This window comes from Myodes glareolus, chromosome 11 (genome assembly GCF_982192425.1).
Source record: "Myodes glareolus chromosome 11, mMyoGla1.1, whole genome shotgun sequence".
Lineage (NCBI taxonomy): Eukaryota > Metazoa > Chordata > Mammalia > Rodentia > Cricetidae > Myodes > Myodes glareolus.
The window spans coordinates 52,096,701-52,118,817 of NC_142036.1; the positions used below are offsets into that span (position 1 = coordinate 52,096,701).

Here is a 22,117-nt window from a genome sequence, read left to right on the forward strand (position 1 = left end):
AACATGCCTGGATCTCCTTCGATTTCTTTGTTGCTGAAATTCCTTCCCTGTAGAAAATATAAACAAAATTCACCCCAACTTAAAGTTCCAATGACAAATTGAGGCACAATTCCATCAGAGTTTATACTGGAGAACCAATGAGTTTATTGAACTTCCTTACAGAGTATGGGGGAGGTGCTACTTCTACTTACAGAGCTGAGGATACTCCTCCCCACCGAGGCCATTGTAGACAGAGACTGCTCTTTCATTTCTGGCCACCCAGACCAGAATAACCACACAAAAACTATATGAATTACAACACTGCTTAGCCTATTATTAGCTCAGGATTCTTACTAAGTAACTCTTACAACTTAAATTAGCCTATTTCTATTAATCTATATATCAACATGAGTCTGTGGCTTACAGGTAAGGGTCTGGCATCTGTCTCCTTCAGCAGCTACATGGCATCTCCTTGACTCCGCTTCTCTCTCTCTCTCTCTCTCTCTCTCTCTCTCTCTCTCTCTCTCTCTTCCATGTATCTTCCAGCCTGTCTATATTCTGCCCTGCCATAGACCTAAGCAGCTTTATTCATTAACCAATAAGAGCAACACATATACAGAAGGGCATTCCACATCAGGCCATATCTGGAAAGTCTTAACCGGCAGAATGAGCACCCCACTATCCCCTAGTCTTCCCCAGCCTATATACTCCAGCCCCTCCAGAGGCCATAAAATTCAAATAGGCCAAAGCTGCGTATGATATATGGTGGTGATCATTTGCAAGTAGGCATAGCTGATCTCCCCACGATAGAAGTTGCTTCCTTCAAAGGACGATCATACTGTAACAGACCCCTAAACCTTAGCACAGTTGACACCATGATGGAAGTGCCATTCAGACCTCAGGAGCCAGCCCATAGGCAGCAACACCTACCAGCAGGAACGAAGACCTAACCCATCAAAGCACACAGCTCTGGGAAAGTCTCTAAATGCACCAACCTTGCTTTTTGGCTTCTGTAGCTCTGCTTCTGGATAACTATTCTTGCTAACTGAGGTGTGTCAACCCAGGATGTTGGTTTGGGGGCTTCAAAGCTCACCCTGGAAAGGCTCTGAGAGGTAAATGTCCAGTGTCGTTGTCGACTGGCTAATAAAGATTTTCTGTTGACTCGATCCTATGTCTGAGTGGTCTTCTCTGGTGGACGCCTCACAGCAATGCACATTGCTCTGAATCTCTTATTTCAACTGATAGTCAGCCTTCCATCGCTGTGGCAAATATTTGACATAATTGTTACCAATCAGCTGGCTTGGTCCTTTTGCTGTAGTTGGATGGAAGTCCTGAGTAGGATATGGCCCTCCAGGCCCTTGAGTACCAGGGTTACAAATTGGTCCAACAGCTTCAGAAGCTTGTCTCTGTAACTCATGAGTACAATAGGTTCCTGGATCAAAGTTGGCTCAGGGGTCACTATGGCTCTGTGTCCCACGCTACCGTCTCGCCAGCAAGAACCACGCGGGACACTAGGATTCTTCTGCAGAAAAGCTTTCATGCATCCTGAGAGAGAGACCGTAAGCTTCCAAAGCGGAGACCCCTAAATGAGGGAACCCATCCCTTATATAGGAAACAGTCCTTGCTTCGGACGTGTCACCCTTGGATTGGTCCGCTGTCTATTATCCCAGATGATGCCTCGGGAGTAGGCGGGGACACAGCAGTGGAAAGTTACGAAGCACGTGTGCGTTACCTTGTTCACCTGGTGGTGAAACCGGATGCCAGCGCCATCTTGTAATGGAGTATGTGGTTGCGGTCCTCTACAGCTCTGAGCCTCAGAAGCCAGAGACTTATAGTTCCTTTAGGGACTTATTTATCTGAGTCTGGCTCGCCACTGCTAGCTTGCTGCCCATCTCTCCGCAGCAGTTAGTGTCAGTTAAGCCTGCAGCCCTTGTGTCTTGGGAGTTGAAACTCTTGGTCCCTAACAGTAGCTGCTGTTACAACTCTCAGTCCTGGGCATTGGAGCCCTCAGTACCCAACAGTAACTCCTTGCAGCAATTTGAGCGCTGGGTCTTCCACTCTTAAGGTTTGAAAAGTCCCTAGAACTCTTTCAATGACCACGGCCTGCAGTTTTTCACCTTTGGTTTGCAGAACGCTCCACCTTCTGTGGTCATGGCCAGCTTCTCTCACCTTTTCTCCTTCACCATTTCAACTGCTTCTGCTCACCACAGTTTCTTCCCTGATTGTTCTCTGGGTCAGTTTAGTCCCCTTCTTAATGCTATTGCTGTTGTCACTGCTGTTGCCACCACAACAGGCCTCATGCTTCAATTCTCAGGAGTAACATATAGGAGCAGATCTGCTCACTGTATCACAGCACTTGGGAGCAGACCTCCTCATTGAACCGCAGCACATAGGAGCAGATCTCACTGAATCACAGCACATGGGAGCAGATCTCACTGAATCACAGCACATGGGAGCAGACCTCCTCACTGAATCACAGCACTTGGGAGCAGACCTCCTCATTGAACCACAGCACATGGGAGAAGATCTCATTGAATCACAGCACATAGCACCAGACCTCCTCCCTGAATCGCAGCACATGGGACCAGACCTCCTCATTGAACCAAAGAGTAGAGAGGGACAGAGAGAATGAGATGGCTCAGCAGGTAGGGCACTTACCACGAAGCCTTAACACTCTGGGCCAAGCACGGCCTCCTGAGTTCAATTCCCAGAATCCAGTTGGAGAAAAGAATGAACTGACCCTTAAAAATTGTTCTCTGGGGGGCTGGAGAGATGGCTCAGAGGTGAAGAGCATTGGCTGTTCTCCCAGAGGTCCTGAATTCTATTCCCGGTAACCACATGGTGGCCCACAACCATATAGAAAATGAGAACTGATGCCCTCTTTAGTGGTACAGGCATACATGCAGACAGAGTACTGTATACATGATAAATAAATCTTTTAAAATATTGTCCTCTGGCCTTCACATATTTACTGTTACATGTGCATATTCACATACACCCAAAATAAATAAATAAATAAATAAATGTGATTTCAAAAAACTATTTTTAAAGTGTAGAGAGCAGCCTAGTTGTAGAGCCAGATGGGTGTGGGTGGAATGCAAAAGTGCAGGATTCTAACTTGCATTAATAGCAGCAAAGCTTTCAGCTCCTCCAGTTCCAACCTTGTTTAGATATCCATCGTGAGTCTTACGTAAGAGCCAGTGAGGAAGCTCAGTGAGAAAAGGCACCTCCCGCTGAAACTGATGCCCTGAGCTCAACTCCTGGGACTCACGTGATGGAAGAAGGAAACCAGTTTTCAGAAGTTGTCTTCTGACATCTGCATGCACACCATGGCAAGCACAGAGAGAGAGAGAGAGATACAGAGAGACAGAGGCAGAGAAATAAATAAAATGGAATTAAGAAAATAATAATAATAATTGTTATGATTGTTCATACAAGCCACTCCCACTCCCTCCCCCATCCGCTGAGGCAGGCTGATCTTCAGCTTCTTCCCTGAGCTCACTCTATTTTTCGTCTTCCTCTCAGAGAGGCAGCTTCGCTTCTGCCTCTCTCTCTCCACTTCTCTGCTTCCCTCCCTTCTCTGTCTCTATCTCCCCCCCCACCTCCCTTCTCCCCTTTTGCCTTCCCCTCCATAGCTCCCTGAATAAATATTTAACCTCATTTCTACACATCGTGTCTATCCATGTTTCTGTCTCCTGCCTGCCAGCCATGTGTCTCCCTGCCTGGGACCAACCACCACTTGGGTACCGGTAGCCGTCTCTGCCTGGTACTGGCTGCTCCCAGGACCCACTGCCTGCCACCACAATGGCCCGCTACCACCATTCGGGGACCTACAGCATTTCTGCTGCCTACTGCCGCTGGGGATCTTGCAGCATTTTTTAAAAATCATAACATTAATAATAATAGTAATAATAATAAAGGTCTTACATAGTGAACATGAACAATCCTCACATTGCACTTATCACACCTTTTTCTTGCAGTGCAGAGGCAAACTCTTTCCATTCTAATTCAAGAAATGGTAGTTGACAAGGCTTGGAGGATTCCCCAAAGCTCGCTTTGTCCTGGTGAAGTCTTCCAAAGGAGGTGCAGGCTGGCTGGCACAGTCAAGACTGCGGCAGAAGTGGAGGTGCAGGCGTCCGAGGTTGCAGAGCTACTCGAAGATGGAGTGTGGTTTCTTCAAGATGTCCATGAAGGTTCAAGTGTTCAAAGCAGCCAAGCCACAAAAGGAGTGTCTAGTTGATCTTCCGCTCAAGACAGGCACAAGTAAAAGTTTTGACAATTATCAAGGATACTGCATCCCAAATGGCTTAGCTCATTTGAAGGAAAAGTAAACATTAAAGGGTGCCTACCATAATAAAGACATCGTTAACTAACAGGCTTTCTGGGTTTTTGTGTTGTTGTTGTTTTGTTTTTTGTTTTTAGACAAGATCACACTCCGTAGCCCAGGCAGGCCTAGCTCTTCAGGCAATCTTCTCAATCCTCTTGCTTCAGGCTCCTGAAGTGTTAGGATTAAAGGTATAAACTACCACATACTCAACTAACATCGACATTCATTGGGTATTTAGTTTCAGTGGTAGAATACTTGTCTAGCAAGCCCTGGGTTCAGTCCTCAGCTCCAGGAAGAGAGAGAGAGAGAAAAGAGAGAGAGAGAGAGAGAGAGAGAGAGAGAGAGAGAGAGAGAGGAAATCAAACAATAGGAAAGACCGACTGGGTCCTCTGACTGTTGGGAGGCCCTGCTGCTCAGAGGTTTCAGTTTACAGCTCTCTCTAAGCTTGGTAACAGGGAGGACTCCCTTCCCCACCAGGGGGCTTCCTGTTCCCTACCTAACCATTGTCCTGAGGACGTCTCTAGGCCAGGATGCCTGACTGATCTCAAGGATGACCTTTGACTTAGTTCCCTGCAAACACTCTTCCCTGCTGCCCACGTGATAATTAGGTTACTGTTACCACTAACCCGGCTATATGATAGGAGCAAGGCACTTAATACAAATTAGCATTTGTTCCCGGGCTTCCCAGTCCTATATATTTCCTATACTCTGGAATACAATTGTCTGCTGAAGTCCTCGCTCAGAGGGCTATCTCCACTGTATCTACACCCCGTTCCCTGATTCTGCTCCCCCATGGACTGGTGGCTGTTGACAGATGTTTCTGGTCCTCCCGGTCCTGCAGTCGTTCAGTTCCAAAGAAACACACAGAGGCTTATTAATTATAAACTGGTTGACCTATGAGCTCAGGCTTCTTAGTAACTCTTTTTTTTAATTTATTTTTATTGATTTTTATTAAGCTCTACATTTTTCTCTGCTCCCCTCCCTGCCGTGTGTGTGTGTGTGTGTGTGATACTAATATATGGTATTATATAATATCTTTTTTATTTTATTTATTTTCTTTTTCTTCCTTTTCTCCCCCCTTTTTTCTTTTTTTTTATTAATTTATAAAAATTTCCACTTCCTCCCCTCTTCCCAATACCCTCCCACTCCCCCATTATATAATATCTTTATAAATAAATAGTATATTATATATATCCACATATATACAAACAGCATCATCTGTCCAGTGGTAGCGTGAAGCACAGACTGATAGCTCATCTCTGAAGGAAAACCCTACAAAATCATCAAAGTCAATTGGGACCACGTGAGCACATGAGCATTCAGGAAAACTAGGTAGCAGAACTTACTGCGTCACCAGACCAAGGACAGATAAAACACCCTCATCAACACCCCGAAAAGTGGAAGAAACCTGATACTGTGGAGCTCTGCCAACCAACCACCTGACCGCCACTGTGAGCCAGGGGACTGACCAAGGACTCCTCACTGTCCCAGGCACTTCAGTCAGTGCTGCTGATGTGACCAACTTGAATGGTCCCCATTGTTCGGCACTCTAGGCCCCCTTGCTCCAACAACTCAAGTCAACCCTGAGATTCAGCACGGACTTATCACCCAGCAATCCTCCTCCACCCACAGCCTATCAGCTTTCTGCCTCTGCCTCTATCAGTAGGTTTCTTTGATCTCTGTTGTGGCCTCTTTAACCCTTTTGTAGTCAGTTGTCTGCTACTAACTACTGCCACCACCACCACCACCATCATTACCACTGCTACACACACACACACACACACACACACACAGAGAAAGAGGGGGGGGGGGGAGAGAGAGAGAGAGAGAGAGAGAGAGAGAGAGAGAGAGAGACTGAGGCACAGACTATAAAAACTTATTTCTAAAAGAGAACAACCCCACACAATCATCAAAGTCAACTGGGCCCCTGTGAGTACATTGTTGTAGTTTGGCAGCAGTGAGAACGAACCACAACATACAATGAAACCAGTGTTGTAAATTTAAAAAAACGGCGAAAGAAGAAGAGAGACACCATCATGGGACAGGGCTCACGTGGAGGGTTTCTTAGTTTGTTTGTTTTTTGTTTTTCGAGACAGGGTTTTTAATTTTGGAGCCTGGTTGGTCTCAAATTCACAGTGATCCACCTGCCTCTGCCTCCGGAGTGCTGTGATTAAAGGTGTGTGCCACCACCACCCAGCCTGTGGAGGTTTGTTGTTGTTGTTGTTGTTGTTGTTGTTGTTTTAATTGGGGGAAGGGTACGGGAAAGCGGGGAGGGGAGGAGGAAGACTGGCCTCTGGAGACAAGAGCTGTGGAAGAGAAGAAAGAGGGAGAGAGAGAGACAGGAGGCAGGCGGGGCCCGCCTTTTATGAGGGGACATAGTGCATGTGCCACAGTTGATGTCAGTGATGATGTCAGGTGAGCCGGTCAGAGTACTGCCAGAGTATGGCAGGTGCCTCCTGCCAGGTGACAGGCCAGCATAATGCACGAATGCTAACACATGCGAGAGTATTAGGGAAAACTAGGTTCCAGAATTTACTATGTTACCAGCCTGGCTGGCTGATAAACTGGCTTGCCTGCTGAATACTCTGTGGCTTTCTAGAGAGCTACCAACCTTCTCTTACTAATTATCACCCAAGTAAGCACAGTTTGCAAGAACGCCTTTAGTTTTCACCCATATCCTGGTCCAAATACAGTCGGATTCTACAGAGACAATGCCAGCGTCCTGTTCTTATGGAAGCCCCTTGGGCAGAGCCTCTGAGTCACTGCTTCAGAGCTGGGGATAGAGGCAGCAGCTTCTTTCAGTGCGTCTCTTCTGTCTTATGGGTAGACTCTGGGAAGGCACCATGGTTCTGTCATTCTAAGTTGCTTGGAGTCATCGAACCCCTAGCCTGTATGTGACAGCTGGGATCTAAGTAAATGAGGAGTAGCTAATTTCTCCCATCTCCAAGGCACACTCGCTTACTTCGAATTTAATTTCTCACTTATGTAGCTGTTTCCTTCTAAATGAAATATCCCCCTGAAAGGAATGGGCGGTGGAGGGTCATAAGTGGAAACTATGACTCCTGGAAACTAAAGGAACAACAGTCTCACGAAATGTGCAGAGACTCAGGAAGTGACATGATTTCCAGGCTCCTCCACGGCCGGAAATAAGCAACAAGCAGTGGCTAGCCCCGAGATGAGACTTTCCCTGCAAGTCGGGCAGGGAGTTTGAGTAATAACCCATGCTGGGCTTGGGGCTTTGGTGATGTAGCTGCTTTGAATCACTCGTGTTTCTGCAAACCCTTACTCACGCTCCTGTAAATCAACCCAGTGAGCTACCGTTTCTCCAGGCTAGATCCGGGCAGCACTGTTTCTAAGGTCTCTCTCTGGTGATCTGTGCCCTCTCTGCAGCGAATAGACATTTATCACATCTCCTTCTGCATCTTCCCAACATAAGCTCGGGTTGATTAGTTATGTTGAGGGCCTGCCCCTCCCAGGGAAAGACCTAGTCCTTTACTGGGATCTGGAGATGAAGGGAGTGCCGACCTCTTGACCCCACTTACAGGAGTACCTCTCAGGTTTGCTAACCTGAGAGGTGGGTACCATGTCAGGACTCAAGAGATACTGATGCTACTGACTGCTAAAGTTTAGCAGATGTTCTTGAATCACCATTTTTGTATTCTCTTGGTGTGGGAGAATTGTCTGTATTCTGTCAATCATATTTTAATAAAACGCTTTTTGGCCAGGCAGGAAGTATAGGCGGGAAAACAAGGCAGGAAGTAGAGGTGATGCAATGAGAACAGGAGAATTCTGGGAAGCAGGGAGGTTCCTCTGCCACCCCTGCGCAGACCACTGAAGAGGCAACATGTAAGCTGTCACACTGAGAAAGGTACTGAGCCATTATGGCTAACATAGATAATGATAATGGATTAATATAAGTTACAAGAACTAATAAGAAGCCTGACCTAATGGGCCAATCAGCTTTATAACTTATAGAGATCTCCATGTGATTTTCCTTGGGACTTGCTGGCTTGTTGGGGTACTGGGTGGGACAGAAACCCCAACAAGCTGGCCCTCATGCTACATTCTCTGTATTCCCTTTGGGGGATTTCAAGAAACTTCAAATGATTACTTTAAAAGTAGTTTATTTTATGTATTTGTTTGTTTTTGAGACAGAGTTTCTCTTTGTGGCCCTGACTGTCCTAGAACTCCCTCTGTAGACCAGGCTGGCCTCAAACTCAGAAATCCACCTGCCTTTGTCTCCCAAGTGCTGGGATTAAAAATGTGCGCCACCACTCCCCCCCACTGTTTATTTTCATGTAAAATTTTTTCATATGATATATTTTGATCATGTTTTTTCCTGGACTCAACTCTTCACAGATCCTCTTCACCTGCCTACCTGCTCAGTTTCATGTTCTCTCTCTCTCTCTCTCTCTCTCTCTCTCTCTCTCTCTCTTGCAAAGAAATCCAAAACAGGACCTGGAGAGATGGTTCAGCCCTTAAAGGCTAAGCTGACAACAACAACAACAAAAATCCAAAACAAACAAACAAAAATAAAAATTAAAAAAATAAAATTATTCAAACTGGGAGTGAATCTATGGAGCTTTTATGTTGCTAGTTTGCTGGGGATGTGTTTAAAGTCATGGTCGTTATGCTAGACTTGCTAACTGTTAAGCCCAAATCCACGGGGTCCCCACATGTCTCCTTTTACAAAGGAAACCCATATGTAAAAGCAAAGAGTTTTTATTTTAGTCAAGTTTGCAAACTCGGTCCCTCTGCATGTTCAACATATTGGAATAACGGGAGAACCCCGAGCTCAGAGTTGGGTTTTTATAGTAAAGGTGGGGTGTCTTATTTCTCTTGACCAGACCCCAACATAAACTCTCTCTAGACCAGTGTGGAGGCGTGGGAATAAAGACACAACTCATGTGGCTTTTTCGGGAGGGAGATTCTCAGTGGTCCCTCATGAAGTCCTGAGTTCACATCCTGAAGAAATCCCCTCATTTATTCTCCAAACAGCTTTTATACCAAAACATAAACTGGGTGGGAAATACACCAGCATTCTGTCTCCTAGGTAACCAGGTGAATGGCATTTGGTCAGGCAATCTCAGCCTGTGTCTTGCAGCCAGGCATTGTCTCAGGGTTAACTATTGAGACTCCAGACTCCATTTAAATTCATCGATGGCCAGAGTCCCAGGTGATAATGGTTGGAAGTAAAGCACTTCCTTTGTGTGACCTGCCTAGACTTAGCTTATCATGGCTGGCCCCCACACTAACCTGCTAGTGCCAAACATTCACGACAAGTAGACGGTACAGTTTTAGTGTACTATGGCAGAGTTAAGTATAATTCAATAAGAGAACATCTAGGAGAATCTTGGAATTAATAAAAGGATGAAGTTCTGAGAAAGAGTTATTATTATGGAGACAGACATGAGATAGGAAGGATTCTGCAGACACAGAGAAAGGCAAGTTCAGGAGTATAAAAAAAGACAGAGAATGTGTTTAGAGAGTGTGGTGGTTAGAGTGGAAATGGCCCCATAGACTCATAGGAGTGACATTATTGGAGGTGTGGAATACACTTGTTGGAGGAAGTGTATCAGTATGTGTAGGCTTTGAGGTTTCTTTCAAACGTCATTCTTTCTACTGCCTGCTGATCTGCACATAGAACTCTTAGCTTCCTCTCCAGGTTCATGTCTGCCTGAGCGCCTCCATGCTTCCTGTCATGACGATAATGGACTAAACCTCTGAACTGTAAGCCAGCCCCAATTTCACATTTAAGAGTTGCCATGGTCATGCTGTCTCTTCACAAAATAGAAACCATAACTAAGACAGAGAGTCTACCAGTGCCCAATGTAAGAAGTTGGCAAAATTTAGACCAGTATAGATCTCAAGGCCTGGCTGTGTAGGTGAGAGTTGGTAAATATTGAGCTCGGCCCAGGTGACACTGGAATGAGACACCTTGCTCTCTCAGGAAGGGCAGACACAGGAAGCCCAGCAGAATGGCTCTCGGGGGTCAGTCCTCTAGGGACTGTTTCAGTTCAGGAACTACCATGGCCTTGCAGGGCAGGCCACTATTGTGGAATATTTGTTTAACTATGCGAAGATGTGCTGCATTTGTTTATTTATGTAAAGATGTGTTGCTGTTCCACCTTGCCTGCCTAAGGCACCTGATTGGTCTAATAAAGAGATGAAAGGCCAATGGCAGGACTTCTGGGCAGTGTAAGTAGGAGGAAAAAATTGGGCTCAAGAGAAAGAAAGAGAAAGAGACATGAGAGAGACACCAGGGGCCAGCCAGCCAGACACAGATGAAGCAGGACATACAGAATGAAAGAAAGGTAAAAGTCCCAAGGCAAAACATAGATGAATAGATACAGGTTAAATTAAGTTAGAATAGCTAGTGGGACAAGCCTAAGCTAAGGCCAAGCCTTCCTGATTAATAGTAAATCTCTGTGTCTTTATTTGGTTGTTGTTTGGACGTCCAAAAAAATTCCAACTACAGCCCACATTCCATGTTCCATGACGAATACTTAAAGAATGAAAAAAAGAACAGGATGGATCCGACTGGGTGTGGTAGAAAGATAATGGCAGTGAGTGGCATCCAGGGTTCAGGTTTCTGAGCATAAGTGGGGCTGCTCATCCTCTTCCTCAAGAGAGGGCTGCGAGAAGAGAGATTTGAAAGACACAGGAGAAGTAGGCTTGCTTTTCATCTCGTCATCATCGACATCGCTATGGGTGATAGCAGCAGTACACGAGTGTGCTGTGTATACATAATGTGTGTGCATGACTGTGGGTTTATGTGTACCATGGGGCACATGAAGAGGTCAGAGGACAGCTTTTTTGTTTGTTTCTTTGTTTGTTTGAGACAGGGTCTCTGTGCTGGCTAGTCTAAAGTCAAGTTGACACAAACTAGAGTCATCTGAAATGAAAAAAAAACCTCAATTGAGAAAATGCCTCCATAAGATCCCGCTAAATGGCATTTTCTTTTTTTCTATTTATCTTTTTTTTTGATATTTATTGAGCTCTACATTTTTCTCTGCTCCTCTCCCTGCCTCTCCCCTCCCCCCTTCAATCCTTCCCTAAGGTCCCCATGCTCCCAATTTACTCAGGAGATCTTGTCTTTTTCTACTTTCTACTTCCCATGTAGATTAGATCTATGTAAGTCTCTCTTAGTGTCCTCATTGTTGTCTAAATTATCTGGGATTGTGGTTTGTAGGCTGGCTTTCTTTGCTTTATGTTTAAAAACCACCTATGAGTGAGTACATGTGATAATTGTCTTTCTGTGCCTGGGTTACCTCACTCAAAATAATGTTTTCTAGCTCCATTCATTTTCCTGCAAAATTCAAGATGTCGTTATTTTTTTCCTGCTGTGTAGTACTCCATTGTGTACAGGTATCACATTTTCCTTATCCATTCTTCCGTCAAGGGCCATTTAGGTGTTCTGTTAATCCTTCCAATTTTAGTACATGAACAGTCTAGGCTGATGATACTGATCAGATTAGCAAGAGGACAGCTCATGTAGACAGCGAGCCGGGACTTCCCAACTGACTACTCTAATCTCTGCTTAGGCTTTTCCTATATTTGCTAGGGACTGTTGGGATGGTTTAGAGTGAGACAGCACTCACTGCTCTTGCAGAGACAGGACCCATGTTTGGTTTCCAGCATCCACCTGGGGGTTTACAACTGTCCTTTTCCCTAGTTCCTGGGGATCCAGTGTCCTCTTCTCAATTCCCTGGACGCCAGGCATGCATACCGTACACACACACACATATGCGGGCAAAACACTTAAACACATAAAAATTCTTGAAGGAAAGAAGGAAGGAAGGAAAGGAGGAAGGAGGGAGGGAGGGAGGAAGGGAGGGAGGGAGGGAGGGAGGGAGGGAAGGAGGGAGGGAAAGAGAGAGAAAGGAAATACAAATATTTGGTCAACTACAGTTGAAGGTGTAATCTGGTGGCCTTGTCTGTGACCTGGATACCTTGTCCCTGTAGGACAGCGCCCACCAACTCCCAACCTCCCCCTCACAGCGATCTTACCTCCTCTCTCTTTCTCTCCCTTTCTGTCTGCCCTTCTTCTGGAGAGGCAGTTTATGCCTCTCTTTCTTCTCCCCTTCCCTTTCCCTTTTCCCTCTATAACCCACTAAATAAACCATACCCAAATTCTCTCTGCACCGAGAGGCCTCAGGCCACCCGCCAGGGGACCCGCAGAGGCCTCGGGTGATCCGCTGCAGCCCCTTGTGGGCTGGCGCCCCACCATCTCTATATAAATGATAGCAGAAGGTACCTCATCCAGGGAATTAAGCACACAGCAGGCACCACAGTTTGAGATCATGTTCTTGTACAGTCAGTCAGTGAATGAAATGAGCTAGAAAATAGTCTAGTTCTCGCTACTTTATTCCTAGGACTGGAATTCTTTCTGGTTCTCTCGTTACATAAGAAACCCCATCCCCCCCACCCCACCCCTTCAATCACGTGTTGCTCCTTGTGTATTCCAAGTAGGACAGTGAGACAATCAAGAACTCAGAGCTGAAGGGATGAGGGAAGGGGACTGACAACGTCCAAAAATCCTCATAGGAGATTTGAGAGGTAACGGTGGGGGCGGGGGGAGTTAAAGAGAAAGGCTGCAGATGTCCGCCCACGCGGCAGGTATATGCAGAGTGGCCACCGGCCCATGCTGTGTGAAGCTCTCTCTGTAGTTTACAGGGATTAGCTTCATTTTAAAGGTTCTGGGGCAGATTAGGAGTCGGGCCAGTTCATATTGCTCACCACAAGGTTTGCATTCCTGTGGAAGATTTTGTGGTACACCTGCATACAGAACTATTTGAAAATCCGTTTAAAGAAAAAAAAGCATTTGGAAAGGCTCCTTGTACAAAGCGGCACAAATTAACTTGATTAGTTCAAAGATTTCTAAACATAAATTTGACTTCACAGAATTCTAGCCTTCTTATTAGGATGTATATAAAATTTACATATACGAACAAGATACAGTTGCATGTATACAGAGACACACACGTATATATGTATTGATATAGATGCAATAATGTATATTGTTCAACTTTCAAAATATCATGACTTTGTGATAAATATTTCAGTAGACAATAGCCACTTTAATATTTAAACACCCAAAACCCAAAAGATTCTCTTTAAATGGCGCCTACCTCTGCTGCTAAAAACGTGCTGCAGATCAGTTTTCATTAGTAAATTATTTACAACACCTCAGCCACTTTTTAAAAAAACTGAACCCTTACGTCCAATGAAGACACACGAACAATCCTAAAGAAAATTAAATGCAAAGCATAGGGAGCAATGGCTACGCAGAGCCTGAGCGAGCTCACTTCCCAGCAAACTACAAACGCTAAGATTAAATTTAAGGCCCAAGTGCTTCCATAGTCTGTAAACACTTCTCGGTCTGTCCAACAAGATTATCTTCTCCCAATGATTCTCAACGATTAGCATAAACAAAACAGAAGGGGGGGGGAACCAAACCAAATTTTAAAATTCAATCATGTGGGGCAGCTAGAGTTTTCGTTGACTTAATCGGTCATCCCAATGCGATTTATTCAAAATAAGCTTAAAGGGCTGGGGCAGGGGGCTGTTTAAGCAACTATTTATTTATTTATTATTGAGACACCATCTCCCTTGGTAGCCCAGGCTGGCCTCAGCCTCTGGAGGGGCTGGGATTTGTGTCCGCTAGAATTGTTCATTTTTGGCTAGATTAGATAAAGATTCATTAAAAACTGCGATGATCCAACACGTTCAGAGGCCTCGGAAATTTCTGTCCAACAAAGGACAGCTGGCAGTCGAAAGCACTTGATAGGGACAGCCCAGGCCCCATCCCAAAGCGACCTGGGATCTCGGTCGCCCAGGCTGCGTGGGGACCGAGGCGCGGCTGCCCCCGCCAACCTCGCACGTGCGCTCGTACACGTAGGCGGGAGCCGCGGGCGGTCCCGCACCCCGCACACCGGCCGGCAGCAGCCGGGCGCTGCGCCCAGGCACGTACAGGGGCGGGGCCAGCGAGACCGAGGCAGCCTTTCCATCCGCAGCAGGTAGCACCGCGCTCGCCTGCCCGGTGCAGGAGTAGCAGGCTCCCCGCCTGCCAGCTAGGGTCAGGCTGCGCTGCTCTCAGGCACCTGCTTTTCTCTGCGTTCCGGAATTCAGCCAAGACGGAATAAAGGAAATTACACAGTAAGCGGAGATCGGGTGTCTGAGCAGCGTCTTGGATAAAATCCACCCATGACAGGTAAGAATTAAATTATTCCCAAACCCCTGAAGGGTGTGAACACAAAGTTCCAGAAGGCATTCAGAGGAGCGGGTGTGGTGAGGTGTCGCTTTTATCTGACAGGACGCTATGTAGAATCATATTCTACAAATTGCTCGAACTCTAACTGGATAACAGGTTCAACGCTACATAAAGGGAAGAAATAAGAGCAAAATGGTCAGGGGGCAGACCTGAAACACTGCCATAGGTTTTTTACTCTTACTTTTTTGTTGATTCCAGCCAGCAACATGTTTGTGGTTTTATTGAAGTAAACTTTAAGGCAAAAGCCCTCCACCCCCCAACTCTTTGCTTGACAAGAGTTTAGAACTTTGAACTTTAAAAACCTCTTATCGAAGCTTGGAGGAGGAAGTTAGGATTCGGAATGGTAATTACGAGGTTTTAACCACGTCTATTATGCCATTAATTCCAACAGCTCTGTGAAAGCCACAGGCATTGTTTATAAGCCTTTTATATGTCAAGTGCTTTGTCTTATGTTACACATCTAATCACTTCAGTGTCTCTGTATTGAGAGAACTTAAGTTTTAGTTCAAGCTCAAAACTCAGTAAGTAGCTTTAAAAACACGTTGTTCATTTGTTTCTTGCCACCCCTTTTTGGACATGCCACTTCAGTTCTTCCCAAGTGACATCCAACCTCCATTTTTTACTCTCATTGTGTTTTCCTGTGTGCCAATTTTAAACATTCAGCAATGGGAAACCAGTATGTTCCGCGGACTGGTGGTCAGGACTGTAGGCTCTGGGTTACTGATGGCCAGAATCTACAATGGATAAAATGAGATACAAGCATAGTCCATAGAGGTTGTGAATTAACGTGCAAAATGCTAGCATTAGTTATATAACAGACATTAGGGTCATTTAGACACAGACTTCGCAGAGCGTTTTAGCAACAGCTATGGTAATGGTGACCATTTTCAGTTCTAGGCCTAGCAGGCACCGAACAAATGAGCAGAATATGTCAATTCCTTTTGCTGTGCTTTCGTCAGGGAAAAGTAATACTAGTCATGCATTCATAGCAGCACCGGAGAATGGGGCGGCGTAGGCTCTCCTTGAGGGAGAGCAATGCTTAGGATGATACAGCAGGGTTCTAAAGGCAGTGTAAAGAAATTCAAGATGGTGGGCAATGCTGGGATGGAGTGGCAGACTACCTGGAGTGTACTACGGGTGATTTCTTTTCTGAGAAATCACATGTAAGTACTAAATTTTCCTTCCAGCTCCCTTCTGAACCATTGCTCACAAGTCATTTCCTGATTTCTATTATATATTAATTGACAAATTTACAAATACTTGAAAGCTATGTAAATTTCAACTGAAATTAATTTGTTAAACATTTTTAAAATCTTGTGAACTGGGAATATTAAGCAACCACTTTATACTAAAATGTCACCTCTATCACTGTCTGTAATTAAGTGTGGAAGCACGTTGGCTCATGGTGTACTGTCCCCCAATTTTGGAACAGTTTTATTAAAGTGTTAAAATTGTTATTTGCAATCACAGGTTCATCCTAAGATAAAGACTGCTCACTTTGGTTAGGATTTATACAGAGGCTAGAGGACAAGGTTCTCCACTGGTTATGTAAGTGTCAGTGAGGCTATGTTTTTGGGCTTGTGGTATCACATTTGCTTGGTGTGCATGTGAGGCCCCAGGTTTGACCCACAGATGTTCTCCTGTAGCCCACACAGGCTGTAATTCTTGATTCTTCTGCCTCTACCTCTAAGTGGTGGGATTGCAGGAGTGCACCAGCATTCCCCTACTCCATCATTTCTTATGTTTAGATCTTTCTAGACTTTCTGACCTTTTAAAACTTAGAATGTGAAAGCAAAACAGCTCTATTATAAAAGAAAACACAGGGGAAAAATAAAGCTATTTAAAAATGTTTTTAGAATACTAAAAATGATACATGATATAGAAAGACAAGCATATAGCTAGAGAGTATGTGGTGTTATTTGGAAGTTTCTAAAATTCACAATTACAGGATACTGTTTTCTTTTGACCTGGAAAAGGAACGTCAGGTAATGTATGATTATCTGTAAAACACACCTGCATATTAATGTGTCATATACCCTATCATTGAAACCAAACCCACCAAGATAATGTCCTATGACGTAACATTCTTTGACCTGCCGCTTAGGTTGGGAAACGGTCTTTATTTCAGCTCTATCTTTGTCTGCTGATGGGAACAGGTTAGAAACGCAAAGGGCCTAAGACCCTCCCAACAGTGCATAATTACGATGTTTCACGGTTCGCTTCGCTTATTCCATTCATACTGAAAATATTGAAGTTTTGTGTTTTATATTTTAATAGACTATAAATTTAATGGCAAATTTCTAAAAAATTTATCTTTACAGTGCAATATTATGATTTGTCATTATTTAATGTGGCATTCGGGAATACATTAGATAATGGCAATAATGAATGTAGAAATGCACAATGTAATTTTTATAAAGAACTTAAACTTCTGAGAAATGAGCTGGAAATGTTGAAACAAATGTTAATTTAAACATAAAAGCTGACCCAAAGGGGCCTGGTCCACAAAGGATGTTTATTTGATGTAACAAAACAGTACAGTTAGTGTTAGACCCAACCACAAAGAACAAGGGAATGAAAAATTTATACAATGTACATAGAAAAAACAAGATGTTTGCTATGACAACTCTATATTCCTAAAATAATGCTTCTAAAAAAATCACTCAATTATTGAAATCTATATGAAAAAAAGATGTTAATAGCGACAAAGTGCATAAAACCAAACATCATATTTTGAACAAATTAACAGACTAGGCAATTTTACTAACAATTCATGATTTTTTTTTGTTGTTTACAGTATAGTCAAAATGTCTTTACACCAACAGGGTGGGCAGAACATTTATGTTTAATATTATTACACAATATTAGCATAAGCTTCCACAACTACATAGGGAACTGTTTTCTTTTGAGCTGGTAAAATAACTAAAGAAACATCAGATAACTTCTCTGAATTGAGAATTTTATCCAAATAAATGCCACATACCTTCAGGATATATGTATATCTCTCTATATCATGTAAATGGCTTTACCCATATAAAGAAACCATACAGTTTAAGAATCATTACAAGATCAACAGTGTCATGATCCAGGCTTAGCAATTTCATAGGCAAAAAAAAATTTCTTCTTAAAAACTAGTTTTATAAATGCAGAATATATTGCATGAGTAACTGCTGGTATTTTTAAGAAAATATATTGTGCAACTGTGGCTACCATATACTGCTGACAAAGCATTATTTTCATGTAATACATGAAAAAAATGAGTAAAAAATTTTCAACTGCCTATGATCATGATGAAGAGTTACTGCCTTTTTAAAAAGTTATATTGGCATTTCATTAAAAACAATTCAATAAGGGAAAACTCCCTCACCAAAAATAAATAAATAAAAGGTGCATTTTAAATGACTACTGCAATGCAATGGTGGAAATACTGAGGAGATTGTGAACGCGCTGCGATCTGGCATTAAAAGAACATACTAAAAAGGGCATTAATGAAAATTAAGTAGAAAGGGGATCAAAACTAAACTATTTGAGTTTGTGCAGTATTGTAGCCAGGCTTCTAAACTTAGATATAGAAAATATAAATAGACTGCTGAGCCACCAGTGTCCAAAAATAACCAACAGAAACAAAAACCCAAACAAACAATAATAACAATAACTGGGAAAAAAAAAGAACACAAAAAACAATCAAAAGGAATGAGATTATAAAAAGCTCAGTTAACTTGATCCAGAGCTCTGAGTAGTTCTTCGCCCTGCAGTAGGTTTCTGCTGCCTTGTACGGGAGCATTAACTTCACAATCATAACTGGTCAGTTGTGGTAATCCACTCTCATCCATTGATTGCCCCAGCAGTCTACATGCTAAGTCTGAAAAACAAAGACACCTAAGTATCATTAAATTGATATTGTGCAGTAGGTATTGGGTAAAATAAATTTCTGGAAAGGTTTTAGCCTATGGGGCAACCCCTCCACTATGCAAATAAGTGTAATCAAGTTTATTTCTGCTGTCAGAATGATTACATGAAGTCTGTTCTGAAATGCCCAATCCCTGAATTTCAGATGTGGCCAGCAGACAAAATGCTAGTGTACTTTTTCTTTCTTTCTTTCTTTCTTTCTTTCTTTCTTTCTTTCTTTCTTTCTTTCTTTTTCCTTCCTTTCCTCTTCCCTCCTTTCTGTGCTCCCTCTCTCTTTCATCTTGAGACAGGGTCTCAGTTTGTATTTGCAGACCTTACTGGTGTGCCACCACCACCTGGCCAATTTTTACTCTTCCTAAGGAACTAAAATCACTGTCACTTGGGGACAAACTCCTAAAATTATTTCATATTTAAACTCTTTCTTATACTGGTTAAGAACAAAGAATAAACTAACCAGAGGGTATTAAAATAATTGTCTTTTGCTCCATCCCATTCTGTTCACTAGATTTGCATCCTTTCACACGTTTCCAAGAAAGAGACGTAGTAGGAGCACGGTCACCTGGCTGCTGCAATAATGTTCCCTATAAAAGAATTAAGTAAATATTTAGTATATTGAATTTTTTACAATAAAAAATCTTTGTAGTCAGTATACATTTAGTACCAACCAATAAGCCAGTGTCTTAAACAATGCTCTAGAATTTAAAACTGTCTTGTATTAATGTAATAATTTTTTGTTTATTCTTATAATAGTATGATAAAGTTATTTCCTCCCCATTATTGTTAATGTGTTTTTAAATACTTTCCAATCGATCTGTTCTGACCATAAGCTAGCCTCAACTATCCTTAAAATAGTGCATCTCTTAAAAATACTTTACATTTTAGATTTATTTTTATTTTATGTGTGGACATCATAGTGTACGGTGCCAGCAGAGGTCAGAAGAGCGTATTGGATTTGCTGGAACTTGACTGGCAAAGGGTTGTGAGCCTCCATGTGGGTGCTGGGATTTGAACTTGGATTCACTGGAGGAGCAGTCAGTACTCTTGACTACTGAGCCATCTCTTTAGCCCCAATTCTTTAGTAATAAGGAAAATAATTTACTGAGACGAAAATGAGAGTGGTGTTGACACTGAGGGTGGAGTGATGAGCAAACTTCTTCTCAACTTAACTGCCATGTTTGGGTTTTTCATACCAGAATTTATTTATTAAATATAAGTTTTTGTTTTTGTTTTTTTTAATGGGGCTAGAGAGACGAGTTCACTTCCCAGCACCCACATGGTGGCTCACATCCACCTATGAGATCTGGTGCCCTCGTCTGGCCTACAGGCAAAATACCGCATAAATAAACAATAAACAACTATTTAGTAATGATAGCTTTTGAAAATACAATTTTAGTATTTATTCAGAAGACAACACACCACACACACTTACAATTCCTGATGCTTGGAAAAGGGAGCCATCATGTTCCATTTTTCGCTTCCTCTGGGCATTCTGCAAAGCTATTATCTTTGGGTTTAAGTCTTCCTCAGTAACAGTATTTCTGGAAAAGAAAAAGCAAACCATTCTCTCTAAGACCACCATGTTCAGTGGATTGACTGGGGGACTACTGAAATACAAGACAACGTTCATTTCTGTATAGTATTTTCATTTATAAATGTTTCAGCTCGACACAGAGCTACACACCTATAATCCCTGTTTGAGTCCAGCCTGGCTACATTTTAAGGCTAGCCTGAACTACATATTGAGAACCTGCAACCAAACAAAATTTATGTTCATTTTAACCTCACTCAAGCACTCAAGGATAGATATGACAGGTACTTTGTACCTTTCATAAATTTTATAAATGAGAAACTGAGGCCAGTTAGGTAGCTTGCTCTAGGTCCCACTGCTAATTATTTGTAGCTACAGGAGCACATGTGAGGCCTTCACATACTTATCTTCTCCACAGTGACTTTTGCACTCTGCTGGTTTGGCCTCAGTACTGACCAATATATAACCAATATATATCCGAGTTGCTGTATCTGAAATATTAGGCAACAAGGAACTATTATAAAGTCAATTAAGCTTGTTGTATTTGTTTTCAGTTTCCAACAGAAAGCCAAATGACTAAGTCATATATGGCCCTTCTATAAATATGGGTTTTTAATTTTAAAATATTTATAAACCATGTAGTATAAAAGCAAGCTGGTTTGAAATTTTATCAAGTATGTTATATTTACAAAATATAATTCAGTCTATCATGTAACTATCATCTGTAGTTGTGCTTCTGTTATGTTTATTTGGTGTGTGTGTACACCACCACACTCAGCTTTGGTCTTAAGCCTGTAATTCTCCTGACTCAGCTGCCTGAGAGCCTGGACTAAGAGCATATTTTACTATACCAAACTAAAAATACTGAATTCATCTAAAGACTCAAACTTTTTTCCTAGGTCAAGAGAATGGCAGGCCTGTTCTAGCAACTTCAGGTGAAGGGGTTAGAAGGGGATAGAAGTCTGCCCAGTCACAGCAGACTCTCCTCTGCTCCCGGAGGGGCTGACAGGCACAGAACACAAGGAATCATTTCTTCTTCCACCAACTAATTAGCAACAATTACTTTCCTGTAGGTGTGGCCTCAAATTTAAAACACACCAAATACCATTATATATTATATACAGAAATTCTAAATATTTGCTCAAACATTGCTTCATTCCATAGAAACAATAATGTAAATCATTCTAGGACTACTGGTAGATCTAAACAAAGCTAACTTTTTTATAATAATGACAACACAAAAATATGTAATGAAGAATAGAAGTTTGAGACTCGCAATTATATGCAATATTTTTAAAAGGTCTGCAAATATCCATATTTTCCTGTGAGAACTAAACACAACCAGGCTCAGTCTGGGATGGGAAAGAACCATTTAGCTAAAGGGCTTTTCTTCAGGTATAGAAGGCTCTAAGCAGGGAAGAAGTTATTTCCCATTCTAAATGGAACATGAAGAAATGTCCGGCATTTATAACTTGGCAGCTGGACTTACTTTGATGTTCCTTAAAGTACATGTCAGTACTTTAAAGAAAGATGGCTGTATGTTTAAGAAATCATTTAACGTCACCTATGTACTAGAACATGACTGAATGTTCCATATAAATACCTTTGACTCAAAGTGACAGATACGTTAGGGCTCCTTGGATGAGCTTTCTCTGCCTGTTCTCTGACTCTCTTTCCTGCTCTGTCTGGTGAGGCTGTCCGACTGTGAGGAGCACTGTATGCTAATGCTGTAGCAGCTGTCGTTTCTTGAGGTACATGGGAAGAAGGTGGAGATGCAATCAGTATTTTAATGTCTTCTATATTGTCCTTCGTCACTGTTTTTAATTCATCAGTGGTGGTGGCAGTGGTGGTGGCAGTGGTGGCGGCAGTGGCAGTAATGGTAGGTTTCTGCAGCTGGGTCTGCTGGAACACTGTAACTGTGCTCACACTTGGGCTTGAAGAACTGCTCTCTAATGGTGACAACTGATCAAAGGACCGCAACTGGAAATCATCATCCATCGGGATATAGGGGGCCAGCATCTCCAAGTCTAAATCGGTGTCCTTTCAAACAATAAAAAAAAAACAAGTTAAACCCAGTCATTTCAGCTTAAAAATTAATAAA

At 42.8% G+C, this 22,117-nt stretch overlaps 1 protein-coding gene and 1 long non-coding RNA gene across 3 annotated transcripts in view; one reads left to right on the forward strand and one right to left on the reverse strand.

Annotated features, from left to right (window-relative positions):
* Positions 1-14,294: 14,294 nt before the first annotated feature.
* Positions 14,295-22,117, forward strand: part of LOC125387693 (uncharacterized) — a 29,762-nt gene continuing 21,939 nt past the window's right edge. Inside the window, exon 1 of the long non-coding RNA XR_007227965.3 lies at positions 14,295-14,519. This is a non-coding gene — a long non-coding RNA (uncharacterized LOC125387693). The remainder of the gene's footprint in view (positions 14,520-22,117) is intronic.
* Hif1a (hypoxia inducible factor 1 subunit alpha) overlaps positions 17,076-22,117 on the reverse strand; it is a 47,927-nt gene continuing 42,885 nt past the window's right edge. For both annotated transcript variants that reach the window (XM_085697535.2, XM_085697536.2), the window contains exons 12-15: positions 21,620-22,056; positions 19,918-20,026; positions 18,943-19,069; positions 17,076-18,441 (exon numbers count right to left, since the gene is read on the reverse strand). In XM_085697535.2, the coding sequence (XP_085553661.2) occupies positions 18,290-18,441; positions 18,943-19,069; positions 19,918-20,026; positions 21,620-22,056 (825 nt within the window). In that variant the 3' untranslated portion in view covers positions 17,076-18,289. The remainder of the gene's footprint in view (positions 18,442-18,942; positions 19,070-19,917; positions 20,027-21,619; positions 22,057-22,117) is intronic.